Source organism: Leiobunum rupestre, chromosome 7 (genome assembly GCF_980474605.1).
Source record: "Leiobunum rupestre chromosome 7, qqLeiRupe1.1.hap1, whole genome shotgun sequence".
Lineage (NCBI taxonomy): Eukaryota > Metazoa > Arthropoda > Arachnida > Opiliones > Sclerosomatidae > Leiobunum > Leiobunum rupestre.
The window spans coordinates 30378505-30393420 of NC_143390.1; the positions used below are offsets into that span (position 1 = coordinate 30378505).

General features: G+C 41.3%; 1 protein-coding gene across 1 annotated transcript in view; it reads left to right on the forward strand.

The window, feature by feature from the left end:
* trh (PAS domain-containing protein trachealess) overlaps positions 1–14916 on the forward strand; it is a 176900-nt gene that overhangs the window by 135908 nt on the left and 26076 nt on the right. The window contains exon 3 of the mRNA XM_090180677.1: positions 12225–12460. Coding sequence (XP_090036803.1) covers positions 12225–12460 — 236 coding nt within the window. The remainder of the gene's footprint in view (positions 1–12224; positions 12461–14916) is intronic.

Here is a 14916-nt window from a genome sequence, read left to right on the forward strand (position 1 = left end):
CTCTGGCTCTGGCGGATCGCGCAGTAGCGGCTTGGTCCTCTGGATTCTGAAAGGCCCGGACAATAAAAAAGGGAAGCGAGAGGAGGGGGTGGCGCGGCAAGAAATAGTCGCGGCTGTTTATTTAAGCTTAACTAGTCGTTTCGTCGGCGTTCGTGCTCGGCTCGGAGACGAGAGAAGAGTCGCCGCAAAAACACGTCCGCCGTTCGCGAGCCGCCTTCCTTATGTTTTCGCTTTTAAGCGTCGAATACTTTGGGAAGCCGCCGACGGTCGGCCGCGGGCTCGCGGGACTCCGAAAATTGGACGTTTTATAAAAGCAGCGCACGTGTGCCGAAGAAAGAAAAGGCTCTTTTCGCATCGACGCCGAGCGCCCCACGCCGCCCGCCCATGTTGATGCTACGACACCACTCGCATCATCATTTCGCCGATCCTTTGCTGGCCGTAGCACCCGCTCCGGGGAACTCCGGCGGCCTCGAAGGCGGCGGAGGTGGCCACTCGATCGCCGCCGCGACCGCTCGCCACAACCACCACAATCCGAATCTCGGGCCGTCGTCCTTCGACCTCCTGGGTCACCAGCAAGCCTACGCCAACAACCAGGCTCCTTTCACCCACTCATGGTCAGTAGCGTCCGTCTTTTGCACGATCCCTTCGCCGCGACGTTCATCTTTCCCATTTCCGCTCTCTCGTTTTCTGTTTTTAATTTTCTTGAAATAGCGGTTGAATTAAACCCTGGCGATCAACGGGATCGTCTTCAGTCTACGCGTCACTATCAGCGATCTCTTTTTTGTCTCTTCGCCTTTTTAGCAACAATAATGTCGGGTTCCGGCAAGGGGAGGAATACATTAGTGGCGCGCGAGCCGCTTCTTTCGGAGACGCCTTCGACGCGCTCCAAGACGCGGCCTCCGGGCTCTACCGACGTAATGATTTACTTTGTTTTTAAACAACGACTATTAAACGCGCGAATCTCTCGCGTCTAGACTTTAAATTAAGAACCCATTAGAAATTTCAAATTAATTCGCGATTGCCCGCTACTACTCGGTATTTATTTCGGCGATAAAAAACAGCTCCCCCCCCCCCCGGGTATACCCCCCTCCCCTGGTCGCCCCGACAACATTTTCGGTTGATGTCCGTTCGAGATTAGGGGTCATTCTGAGAAGGGGCCAATAGGCCCAGGGGACTTTTTTGAGAGCGTAGCTCTTTACCCCCATTTGCCATGTCATCCGTATTCGAAAACTGGGTTTCTCGATGCGGGATCGCCTGTAAACAAATCTTTAACGTATTGGCTCTATTAAATTAACTCGTAGGAATGAAGACGTGGCTTCTACAACTTTCTTCTACGCGTTTTCGAGGACTGGCTTAACCCGTCTAATATTAAAGTACTAAACATAAAAATAATTTATTTGTTTTTATTTTTATTTTTTTTAAATTAACGAAATTTTCTTTTGAACTTTTATCTGTACGGTGAGTCAATTGAGTTAACTGTATAACAGGGTTCATACAAACCTGGAAAACCTGGAAATATCAGTGAAACAGATTCTTTCCAAAAATATCGGGGAGATATCAGGGAAATTTTAAATATTTAACCAAAACCTGGATATATCAGGGAAATTCGTTTAAGTCTGGAAGCGCCTCAATAATTATTTATATATTTTTTCGATTAAACGAAAACATACGGTGCTTTAGCACTCAGGGAAATTTCCAGGAGAAATCAGGGAATTTAATTTTCCAAATGGTGTATGGACCCTGTGTAACTAAACCTTAATTGTGCCCTCTACTAACAAGCTTTGCTTTGGTAGAAGGTCAAGTGTACTAGCAAGAGCGTAAAAAAGTGTAATAATCCTTATGTACGCGATAAAGTTAATAATAATAATAATATATTTACGTAAAAATATTTAGCATTAATAGATGAAATTTTTATTCCTTTGGAGGAAGTCAGTATATTTAACACTTTCAAATCTTTTAAAACGAGATATAAATGCAAAACACGTAATTTGGACCAAAAATAGGTCTTCCAGGATGTATATTGTTCAAATATCAATACTCGATATTAAATGATACGTGAGGAATCGCTAACGCCGCGAAGTTTCTTGACACAATTTAAATATGCGAGTCTTTTGCGCATCAGTAATATTACAATTATCAAATCGATGCAGCCATTTTTTCATTATTCTGTCAATTGCGGGTTTTATCACGAAATAGTCATTATCGCGTGAATAATTTGAGAGAGGTACGGAATTACATCGAAAGAATTTTTATAGAATTATTAAAACGATACGCCTTGTTAAATCTGCTCTCCCTGTTTCAATATTAAACCACTCCTATAAACTCGAAAATAACCTTACGTCTTTATAATTTATTTAAAAATCTTTTATGTCGTTCCAGGGGTAAAAGACCCGCGTTACACGAGTTCGTTTAAAGCGATTTAAATGCGCTGTTAGCTCTGGTCAGAAGTGTTTTAATGGACCGACGAAAAAAATACGATAATAAAGAATGAATGTGTTCGGTTGGTGTAATTAAGGGCCTTCTCTTCCGTCCAAAATAGATACGGACTATTGCTTTTCATCCCTACACCGCGGTCGTTTTTTATAATAATATAATTATTCATCTTATTTTCGGTACGCCTATATTTATTATTAGATTTAGAATCTAAAAGATATATCTTGCAATCTGGATATTAGTTTATAATTAATATTTATTTTTATAATAATATAATTCCGTTACGCCCATATTAATTATTAGATTTAAAATCGAAAAAAAATTAAAATATATATCTTGCAATCTGGATATTAATTTATAATTAATATATATATTTTTATAATAATATTACGTCAAATTTATATTTTCAGTCTGTACATTTTATATTTATTATTACATTTAAAATCTAAAAAAAAAAAATTAAAAAGTACGTCTTGCAACCTGGTTCAAAAATATTATATTTTTTATAATAAAATTGTGAAATTTATACTTCAATTCCAGTACCTTTATATTTAATTTAATAAAAACTGTAAAACAGAAATTTAAAAAGTACATCTTGCAAGCTGGATAAAAGTTTAATTAGCCGCTCAGTTGCCGGGTGATAAATGCAACAGCTGTTTCATTGACGATTCGCAATACAAACATTTAAAAAAAAATGTATCTATTTCTAACCTCTGCCCAGAAATTACAGATAATTATAAATTACTACCCAAGACTTGTGTGAACATCAAAACCAGTCCCCCCCTCCCTTGCAAAAACCTATTACAATATCCTTTTTTTTTGGGGGGGGGGGCGCTATATTCGGAAAAGGTCAATGTAATATACATACGGGATATAGATGATACGCCGGTTCTTTTTAAAATAGAAAACGATATTAGGATTGGGGTGGGGTGGGCGGGAGCACCCCCTTTTTCGCGAATTGGTTTATTGGAACGATATGGCTTTCCCCACTGCCGCCCGTCATTGTCGATTCTTTTCAGAATCCTTTATAGATATATATAAGAGATCCCTCGGTTGCAGTCGAAAATACTCCCTTTTTTTCCTCCAATTATGCAAATAAGTCGCGGGGACCCGGGCCCTATCGCGAAGGGGGGCCGCTGTCTTGGAAGAGAGGCCCTCTAAGAACGGGGGAGCGCGACACTGGGGAGAGTTTGAATGTAGCCCTAATGGAAATGGAATAACAATGAAGTGGACTCCAGGCGCTGCGCAGTTGAAAAGTTCCGCGGCTCTTCATCACCCTCGTGGTACCGAGTTCGAAACCCAGAAGGTCCCTGTCTGCAGACTCTGTTGATTCACGGATGTACTAGCCGAAAGAAGGTGGCCTCGATGGTGGGGCGTCCGTGGATGGTTTTTAAACATGGTTGATGGTTGAGTGGCCGCTGTCCCCCTCGACGACCGCCACCGTGGACCGACTCGGACCGTCTGGAAGGCCTCCTTTTTCGCGCCTTCTTGATTGAACTATTGTTATCTTATTTGCCCAAATTTGTCCCTCCGCGCGCGACTATTTCTATTACAGTTTCCCGTAGCTCCTTATTGGTTTTGAGAAACTCCAAGGACTGATTGACCTTCACGCGGTGTCCATTCGAATGGACTTTCGTACAGTGTCCGATTTATACGAAGAACATCTTCGTGTTGAACTTCCCTTTAGATTTTCAAGTCTACTTTAAGTTGTCCCATCTGAAAATTGAATCCTTCTTTTTCGTATATTTCGCCACACTGTTGAGGGTTAAAAATAGCCTTCCTCGTGTTTTGTTATTTACATTATGAATATTTAGGGGCAATTCAATTTGGATTTTAATTTGAATAACTGTATTTCTGTATGCGGATGAGAGGTTTATTATCGTCGTTGGTGGAAGCTACCGTCTCGGCCATATGCCACTATAAATCATCGTAGCAAAGTGACGCGGATGATTCTACGCGAAATTAGGCGTCATTGATGCGTATTTTGGAGTCCCTCTTATTATTCGCGACTATCCGGCATTGTACACGACGACTAACGAGCGTGGAACGGTCCGTAAGCCCCTCCTTCCGGTTGTATCTTCGCCCAATAACAGCGTATACGCGTCCTCCCGATATTCGACCACGGAATAAAATAATTCCGCATCAACAATTTTGCTCCCAAGAATCTCGATACGTTTTCCGCGTTCACTCTTTCTATTCGCTCCACGCGACGCGTGCCGTTCACACTACAAACTCTCTCGAAGTATCTTTTACCGCGCTGAAGACAACGCGTCTTACGGAATACGTTTAAAATTGATAACCCAGTTAGTTAGATAGTCTTTCATAGATGCGTCGGCCGTTACAAGTATCCCTAGTCGTTGGTGACTTAAGCCCCGCGCTCACAAGTATCCCTAGTCGTTGGTGATTTAACCCCTGCATTCACGAGTATCCTTAGTCGTTGGTGACTTAAGCCCCGCGCTCACAAGTATCCTTAGTCGTTGGTGACTTAAGCCCCGCGCTCACAAGTATCCCTAGTCGTTGGTGACTTAAGCCCCGCGCTCACAAGTATCCCTAGTCGTTGGTGACTTAAGCCCCGCGCTCACAAGTATCCCTAGTCGTTGGTGACTTAAGCCCCGCGCTCACAAGTATCCCTAGTCGTTGGTGACTTAAGCCCCGCGCTCACAAGTAAACCTAGTCGTTGGTGACTTAAGCCCGGCGCTCACAAGTATCCCTAGTCGTTGGTGACTTGAGCCCCGCGCTCACAAGTATCCCTAGTCGTTGGTGATTTAACCCCCGTCTTCACAAGTATCCCTAGTCGTTGGTGATTTAACCCCCGTCTTCACAAGTATCCCTAGTCGTTGGTGATTTAACCCCCGTCTTCACAAGTATCCCTAGTCGTTGGTGATTTAACCCCCGTCTTCACAAGTATCCCTAGTCGTTGGTGATTTAACCCCCGCGTTCACAAGTATCCCTATAGTCGTTGTTGTCCGACTATGTGGCTCCACCGTGTTTTCATCTAATGTTTTTTGAAGTTTGTTTGAGCAACGGTCCACCGTCGTAAGAACCGGGTGAAGTCAGTGGAGATCTCGTTGTGGTGAAGAAATAATTATAATAACGAAAATTTATTCAAAAATCCGTATAAACAATGTAAGGTACTCGATCATTTTCCGTTTTCTTCCCCGCACGCTTCGACTGTTGCCAACTTCGTGACCGAAAGAGAGAGGAGAGTTGTGGTGCAACGCCCCCTTTACGGCGTCCGTAACCGCGACGAAACACGACAAATTAGTTGGATAACGATGCCCGAACGCGTCGGATTGTTTAGCGTAATTAGGCGCGGGATGGAACTGCGACAACTTGTAACGCCGCGATTTGATTAGTCCCGTTTCTCTCATTCGTTGTTATTACTAGTGACTATTTCGTCTCTTCGGCAACACCTCCATGAGCGCGTTCATGTTTTTCAATGGGTGAGTTTAATACGTGATCAATTTCTGGCGTTTTAGCGGTGGCGGGGAACCTTCTTTTTTGTAACAAATCGTTGCTATCAGCTGTTGCGGGTCGCTTTCATTAAGTAGAGTGCGCTCGTTACACTATCGATCGATCGGCGCAAATGGGGCCGCAGAACGCCTCCACTCGTCTCTGTTTAATTACTCTTTCTGGAACAATGGACCCCCCTGTTTCGGGGTTCTCTCCACTCCACCACCCAACTACTACCACCTCCCGCACCACCGTCGCTATAAAACAGACGGTAAGAGTCTTGTCACCCGAGCGAATATGGACAATATATAGAACGCTTATAGCGGCAATAGTTGATAAATAAAGCCCTTTTATTGATTGGAAACTATTTGGCTTTTAATTTTACCCCGACACTAGAGGTAGAAAGAACCTGTTTTACGTTGGGATTTTGTTTAATGGTTTAATGTACGTTTCAGTTTTCATAAACTAGAAATAACCTTGAAAGATAACATTTTATACTTGAAAATTACGAAAATGTTCGGAAAAATCCTGCGAAATTCACCTTTGGGCGGTAATTTTCAAATCCCAGGACGAATGATAATTGGACAAATATAATTATTTAAAAAAGTTACCATAATTCTAGACGCCTGTCGAATTTGTTATTTGGATTGCTCAGGGAAATATCCATAAACTAATATTTTTAATATCTTAAAATTACGTGCTTGTATTTGATAAGTAGAAAAGGTATTACATAAAAAAACGATTTATAAACCCCCCCCCCCCCCAAGCAATTTATTGCCATATTAACACGCTTAGGTTAATATTATTGACTACGATTTCGTGTTTGATGTAAACCAAATCTTGAAATCCGTGCTACATTAAATGAAAACGCTTGTGTTAGAAATGTGGGGTTGTTTATTGAACGGGGTAAATACTTTCCCGATGACGTTTTGATCCATTCCTTCACGCTAAGAAATTCTCGGAATACAATAGAAAGGGTTTTCGGTCACATAATTTATTTCGACCTTTCGACTTAATTGCGATAGAAAACGGGATTTTCCGAATTCCGTGTTTCCTACATCCCATAAGTTCCGTAATAATACGTCCATTAATTTGCATATTTTTCATATTTAGATTTTTTACTCAAGATTTCGAGCCCCAAAGGCTTGAGAAAATAGAGATATATTTCGGAACGCTTTAAGATATAAGTCAGATTTTATTTGGCCAAGGGTATCCAATAAGGTCGAGTTTAAATCGCGTAACACAATCGGGGTGGGTTTGAACGATTTAAATAACCTCCCCTCTCAAATCGTAATTAAATATTTTGATGAAAGTAGTTTAGACTGGTTTGTCTCTCGGTTTCCTATTCGTAGGTTTTAACAGAGAAAAGCGATTTCCATTTGACGCTGGTCGCTGTATAAAATCTCGATCAGGATTCTTCGTCGCGGGTATTAAGCGTCCATTTAAGGCGATTGCCCTATTAAATACCTCTCTCTCTCTCTCTCTCTCTCTCTCTCCTTGGCCAAGGTTATATTCTGTCGGCAGGGCGCGTGTTTTGATACTCCGCCCTAGAGCTAATCAAAGTTAATGGAGTTTGTGTCGCTAGCTGGGCGTCCTGGGAAGCGGAAGGTGACCAAGCCGCCAACTCCATCCTTTACGTCGTTACACTCGCGAAGAACATTAGTTTCTAGAGTCTCCCTACCTGCCTGGAAAGGAAACCTCTAAAAGTTCGTTTAAAATCTCTAACTCCGAACATTGTCCGGAAAAGTCGTTAATTTTCATTTTTCTTGGCGATAAAGTTTCGTTCGGACTCGGAAACTTTAGACGTTTATAGCCGCTATTTATCTTCAATCGTATTGCACTTTCGCTGATATAAAACTCGTATTTTTGGTACGAAAATAAATAATGAAATTACGAACGAAATTATCGTAATACATCCATAATTTTATTGTATTAAAATCCGGGGTATCTCTTAATTTCGCTTTATTTGTAATTAAATTTGTCCGTGATTCCTGATTTTGAAAATACTATAAATGAATCACGATCAAATTAGTATATATATTAAAAGGCTTCGTATTTTAGCGTCGAACGCGACTCTGGTCAAGTGTGTCCCCTTTTCGACACTGGAGAAAAGGTCGTGTCCGTGCTACATTAAAGGACTGCCATCGATGCATTTTTAATGCGGCGCAGAGTGGTAATTCTGATAGCCCTTCGAGATCGCCGTCCCTTCCCGCCCCCCTCCTGGGTCGTTGGACCAACGGTCACCCCCGAGACTGACCATTTCTCCTTCCCTTTTCATCCTGTCTCTCTCTCTCATTGAATGTGTAGATGGACTTCCTGACTTCCGCGGAAGTAGTGAAAATGGAAGTGTACCAGAAGGACGTTTTATCCAGCGTCCATCCCGATGTAATTGCGTTTCTATTCGGGAAGCGTGCGCGCTTTACTTTTATCGCGGTGGTCCGGCTCCCCTGGAGGAATCTTTGGCCGGTTCGGGGTCCCGTCTCGGAGTCCATCGCGACGCTCGTAAATCTAAGGGGGTCCGCACCCTACACCTGACGAATGGTCAGTCACTCGGCTAAGTGGCCCGTGATTAAGGGAAAGGGACGCTGGCCAAGCCCGAATTATCGCCCATTCGCCTCCCAGTTCGCCTTTAAACGGCCAGAGAGGATTGCCGAGCTCGTAAAACGCCTACTAAAGCCAAATCCTCGTTTAGGAGCGTCGTCGAATCTCCTCTTTATTAGCTCGATTATTTCACCGTGCAGTTCCAAACACGGCCTCCGACTGCCCCTATCACCATCAGGAACAAGTCGGTTCTAAGCAGCTTTTCGGAAATTACCTTTTTTCGTTTGATTGAATTTCTGTTACCCCATGGCATATGGCGAAGTTCAAATCGATTTTTTTATTTAGTAATAATAGTATTAATAATAATAATAATAATAATAATAATAATAAAAATAACCAGCTAGGCTATGCCCAAGACACCATCTAGGCCCAAGTCATCGAGCGACCTTTAAGGCCTTTAATTCGGGTGGCCGAGTTGGCAAAGCCCTTCGTGCCACGCGAGCCACCTAGCTTCGGATCGAATCGGGCTTCTCTCGCGGCGAGGGGAAATTTCTAACCACCCCGCATAACGTATAAAAGCTCGATTTCTGGTCAACATTTTCAATACGTGTTTTGGTGTTCCCTCCAAAAATGAGGATTTATACGGTCCAAAATATGAGTGACAATTATCAGCGGGACTCTCCCCCGTTCCTTATTGTCTGGTTAGGTTTTTTTTAACCCACTTAAACCTCGCGACGGCGTTCTAACAAAGCTTTTGGCCAGCTAGATTGGATGGTATTGGGGATTCTATAGAGCAGTTTGATATCGGAGGGGTGGTCAACAATATCTTTCTAACGTACGGGGGGTAGTCTATATCGCTTTATATATACCGTTCCGCGGGCTCAATTTCGGTGGATGATAGATAGAGTCGGCTTAGATAAGGTCCGGCTGGTCAGTCCGTAAGTCCCTTTATACGCGGGGTGGAACGCCGTTATCCCCCCAAGTATGGACGCGTCCGAGAGAGTCGTCCATTCTCGCGGTTTCCTCTTCGTGAACGTAACGATTCTTGGTGTCGGTTTAAATAAAGATTCTTAACCGAAGCGGAGCTTTTATTGTTGAGGAAGCTGTTTTTGAAAAGTATCGAAGATCGTGACCATGGTCAGTCGACGCGGTAGAGATCGTAAAAAAAAGGCTAGCCCTTCTCTCTGTTCATCTCTCGGAAGCATCTTTTCTCCATCTTTGACTATCCCGCCGCTCCCAACGGAGAGCTTCCCCGTCTTTCATCCCGGATGGAGGCTGAACCGAATTAAAGGCCGGACGATAGCGAGGCCCTCCGAAGAAATGAAAATCTAATGAAAAAAGAGAGAACTTTGAAATGAAAAGTGGAAAGTTCATGGTCCCGCTCTGTATTTCCCCTCGAGATGGCCAGCGCGATCGTAAAATTGGAAAGAGCTCCCTCTTGGATTTTTTTTCTTTCTATCGTCCGATAGATGTAGCGGGGGATAGAAGCCATTGCGCGGGGGTGGGGGGCGAAGTAAACTTACCAATAAAGTAAAAGAGAGAGTTGGGGGGAGGGAAATGCGATACGAATTTGGAACGCCGCGCGATGGCACGATCCAACTTAATTTTTCAGTTTCGTTTTTATTGGGAAATACTCTTCCCTCTTCCGAAAAACCTGACGCTCATATTTTTTCCACTTTTTTTCCCCGTATTCCATCGGAGGGGTTTTTAATTCGCGCGTTCGCTTTCGATAATAATAATCATTTTGGAAACTTTCTGCCGCGCGTCACGTTTCGCGTTTTACTGAAAATGTTCCGAATTTTATAATATTTTATCCGAATACGTGATTTATCGCACCCATTAAATCGATGATTATTTTTAAAGATGATCTTTAGCGTGAAATATTTGAATACGTCTTGCGTGGTTAATTTTTCCTTAAAACTAAATTAAAACTAAACGTGACCGTAACGTAGCCAGGATTTTGTTTCCCGGGGTAGGAAAAACCACGCTACGTTAGTAGGCCACTGTAACGCGAAACTTCTAGAGTTATTATTGGAGAATTTCTGTAAGAATAGTCCGTAACATTGTAACGAGACTGGTAGGCAAGAATCAGCTAAAATCCAATTGTCCTTTTAGTCGGACGTTGTTGTCCAGGAATTAGGAAACTTGTCACTACGTGATTACTCACGGTCCGAGACGGGCTCGTTTCTTTCGCGGCTAAACATTTTCCGTTCCCGATTGGCCAGGGCCTACTAACTAGAAGGAGAAGGCGGCATGCCGGGGTAGAAGCACGTCTGTCCGTCTCCCGCGGGGCCAAGTTCGGACCTCCGCCGCCGCGGTGTCATAATGAAATTGCTAAAAACAGCGCGGTCGCGAATTATTCCGCGGGATTTTTGGCGGTAAGGTGGCGCTATAAGGTTTCGCTACTAACTAAGGCCTAGCTAGCCCCTCTGCCGAAACCTAAATAAAAAAAAGACGCTGTAGGCTCGCTAGCACCTCGGAACGTAAGTTAGTTTTACTTCTAGTCGGCTTGGTTCGGCGGGAAAGAAGGCCACCAGGGACGTGGCGACCTTCGATGGCTGCCGAGGGTCCGAATGCCTCCTCGCCGCTGGTCCGTCGGGACTGGACGAGGAAATTTAGAACGCTGATGGGGAATGAGCGCGCGTCCAGGAAATAGAAATAATGGGAAATTTTTATTTTCGGGAATTGCCCGACAGGGGGGGTATGGGCGAAATAGGATCCGTCTCCTCGTATAGGTAGACGTAGACCAATAACTGCCTTTTCGCCAAATTGACTTTGACTCGGCGCAATATCGGCTGAAAATCCCCGAATTGATCAAAAGCTGTGGCTGCCGAGGTCTGTTCCACGATTTCTTACTCGTTGTAGGCCTATAAACTACCTCGCTTTTTAATCCGGATAAAAGCAACTCGATTTGTTAGAACTTCAATGCCATTAACTCACTCAAAATAGACGTAAAATATCGTCGTACGAATCGTGATTTATTTCTGTATAAATAAACAATTATTTAAAGGTTTCAGAATTTGTCTTCGAGAAATTATTTACCAATATATATAACAAAATTAACGACAAAAGGGTAAAGAAGACCGTATAAATTTAATTAAAATCGCTGTACTTCGGCAAATATGCCTTCTTGGCGGTACGAGATTTAAAACAGAATAACACAATCTTTAGTACAGAAGTATGTTTGGTTACACTGTCTCGATGAGAGTGGGGGGGGGGGGGGGAGGTGGTATAAATTGCCAGGGCCCGTACGGCATTAGAGGGGCCCTAGTTAGCGCAAGCGATGTTACCATCTTCCCAATAATAATGGCACTCATCGGGCCCGGAATTATTGTTTTACCGGGGCCCGGGCCCGTCCAACCGAGGGTAGTTCGCGCAAGCGTATTTACCATCTTCCCGGGTTTCTCTACGAAATTTTAAAAAAGGCACTCATCTGGGCCAGAATTATTGTTTTACCGGGGCCGGGGCCCGTCCAACCGAGGGTAGGTAGCGATAGCGAATTTACCATCGTCCCTTGTTTCTCTCCGAAATTATAAAGCTATCCAATAATAATAGCACTCATCGGGCCCGGAATTATGGTTTTACCGGGGCCCGGGCCCGTCCAACCAGGGGTAGGTAACGCAAGCTAGGTGACCTATTCTCCGGGTGGGCTACTCTACGATAGTTATGTCCCGTCACATTGGCTTTCTTGGAGCCTGTATTTATGGTTTTACATTGAGCCGGGCCCGCTAACGGGGCCCTGCCGAATACACCTATTGTTTTAATACGTTCTAACTGGTGTGTGTTTTTGTTTGTAGCATTCTGGAGATGCGGAAGGAGAAAAGTCGCGATGCGGCGCGCTCACGGCGTGGCAAAGAGAATTACGAATTTTACGAGCTGGCCAAAATGTTGCCCTTACCGGCGGCCATCACAACGCAGCTGGACAAGGCCTCCATCATCCGGTTGACCATCAGCTACCTCAAGCTAAGGGACTTCTCCTCTCACGGCGACCCACCATGGAACAGGGACTCGCCGCCTCCCAAGTCACTCAAAAGTAAGTCTCATTATTTTTGTAGGGACGATATCGGTCGTATACGCAAACGCGGATTTCAACTTTATTTTATATATTTAAACCCTTTTACTACTATCCCAAATGTATCTTTTTTCTGAGCACCGCCGCGCTGCGAGTAGAACACTTCTACAGGGGTAATAGACTAAAATAGGCCAGATCAACGTACTGTAATTTTAAAAGATCATTTAACAGTCTATAGGTTCGATACTTTTCGATGCCTGTTCTAAAACAAGGAAACAGTGCTGTATATATTAAACCAAAAATACGGACAGTGATTTAAACGAGAAACATATCTAGTACATACCTTAACGAGAAGCAAGAATCCATACTTATACTTGGGGTGCTTATCCAGTCGTATCGCGTTTGGTAAGATCACTCTGACGGCTTTGGCACACGCTACCCTCACACGTAGTTGTTTATTAAGTTAACATAGTGACGTCAAAAAACCGTCAGCCACATTGAGAAGAAAATATGCCGCGATAAGCATTCCGAGTAGAGGTATGGATTCCTGCGAGAAGTAATCTAATTTTCGGTCGAAACATGTAATTCCGCAGTCTCCTGCCATTTTTTTCAAAATATATTTAAGAAAAAACAATGATTCCAGGGAAATTAATTATTATAGTGATTTTCTATAACCGTTTCATAGAAAAAATATGGTTTTTAGGCCTAAATAAGTAAATATTACCGAGTATAATTTTTATATATCATTCCGCCGGAAAATATCATGTCAGGCGGAATAATACACCCGGTGAATTTCCGCAGTTTTATGGAAAATTAGTTCTTATTTAAAACTGCCTTGGGTTAAATTTTAAGACTTGGTTCTCGTAACATATATTTTATATCGTAGACGTTAAAATTCATGACAATTCAATAAATAAAATAATAATTTACGACGAATATTTCATGGTTTAAAAACCTTTTATTAAATCGAAATGTATGGCTTGAAAACGATTTATTAAATCGAAATGTGTGGCCTAAAACGATTTATTAAATCGAAATGTATGGCTTGAAAACGATTTATTAAATCGAAATGTATGGCTTAAAAACGATTTATTAAATCGAAATGTATGACTTGAAAACGATTTATTAAATCGAAATGTATGGCTTAAAAACGATTTATTAAATCGAAATGTATGGCTTGAAAACGATTTATTAAATCGAAATGTATGGCTTAAAAACGATTTATTAAATCGAAATGTATGGCTTAAAAACGATTTATTAAATCGAAATGTATGGCTTGAAAACGATTTATTAAATCGAAATGTATGGCTTAAAAACAATTTATTAAATCGGAATGTATGGCTTAAAAACGATTTATTAAATCGAAATGTATGGCTTGAAAACGATTTATTAAATCGAAATGTATGGCTTGAAAACGATTTATTAAATCGAAATGTATGGCTTGAAAACGATTTATTAAATCGAAATGTATGGCTTGAAAACGATTTATTAAATCGAAATGTATGGCTTGAAAACGATTTATTAAATCGAAATGTATGGCTTGAAAACGATTTATTAAATCGAAATGTATGGCTTAAAACAATTTATTAAATCGAAATGTATGGCTTAAAAACGATTTATTAAATCGAAATGTATGGCTTAAAAACGATTTATTAAATCGAAATGTATGGCTTGAAAAAGATTTATTAAATCGAAATGTATGGCTTGAAAACGATTTATTAAATCGAAATGTATGGCTTAAAAACAATTTATTAAATCGAAATGTATGGCTTAAAAACGATTTATTAAATCGAAATGTATGGCTTGAAAACGATTTATTAAATCGAAATGTATGGCTTGAAAACGATTTATTAAATCGAAATGTATGGCTTGAAAACGATTTATTAAATCGAAATGTATGGCTTGAAAACGATTTATTAAATCGAAATGTATGGCTTGAAAACGATTTATTAAATCGAAATGTATGGCTTGAAAACGATTTATTAAATCGAAATGTATGGCTTAAAAACGATTTATTAAATCGAAATGTATGGCTTAAAAACGATTTATTAAATCGAAATGTATGGCTTAAAAACGATTTATTAAATCGAAATGTATGGCTTGAAAACGATTTATTAAATCGAAATGTATGGCTTGAAAACGATTTATTAAATCGAAATGTATGGCTTGAAAACGATTTATTAAATCGAAATGTATGGCTTAAAAACGATTTATTAAATCGAAATGTATGGCTTAAAAACGATTTATTAAATCGAAATGTATGGCTTGAAAACGATTTATTAAATCGAAATGTATGGCTTGAAAACGATTTATTAAATCGAAATGTATGGCTTGAAAACGATTTATTAAATCGAAATGTATGGCTTAAAAACGATTTATTAAATCGAAATGTATGGCTTAAAACAATTTATTAAATTGAAATGTATGGCTTAAAAACGATTTATTAAATCGAAATTTTAAAATCCGATTTAATAAAT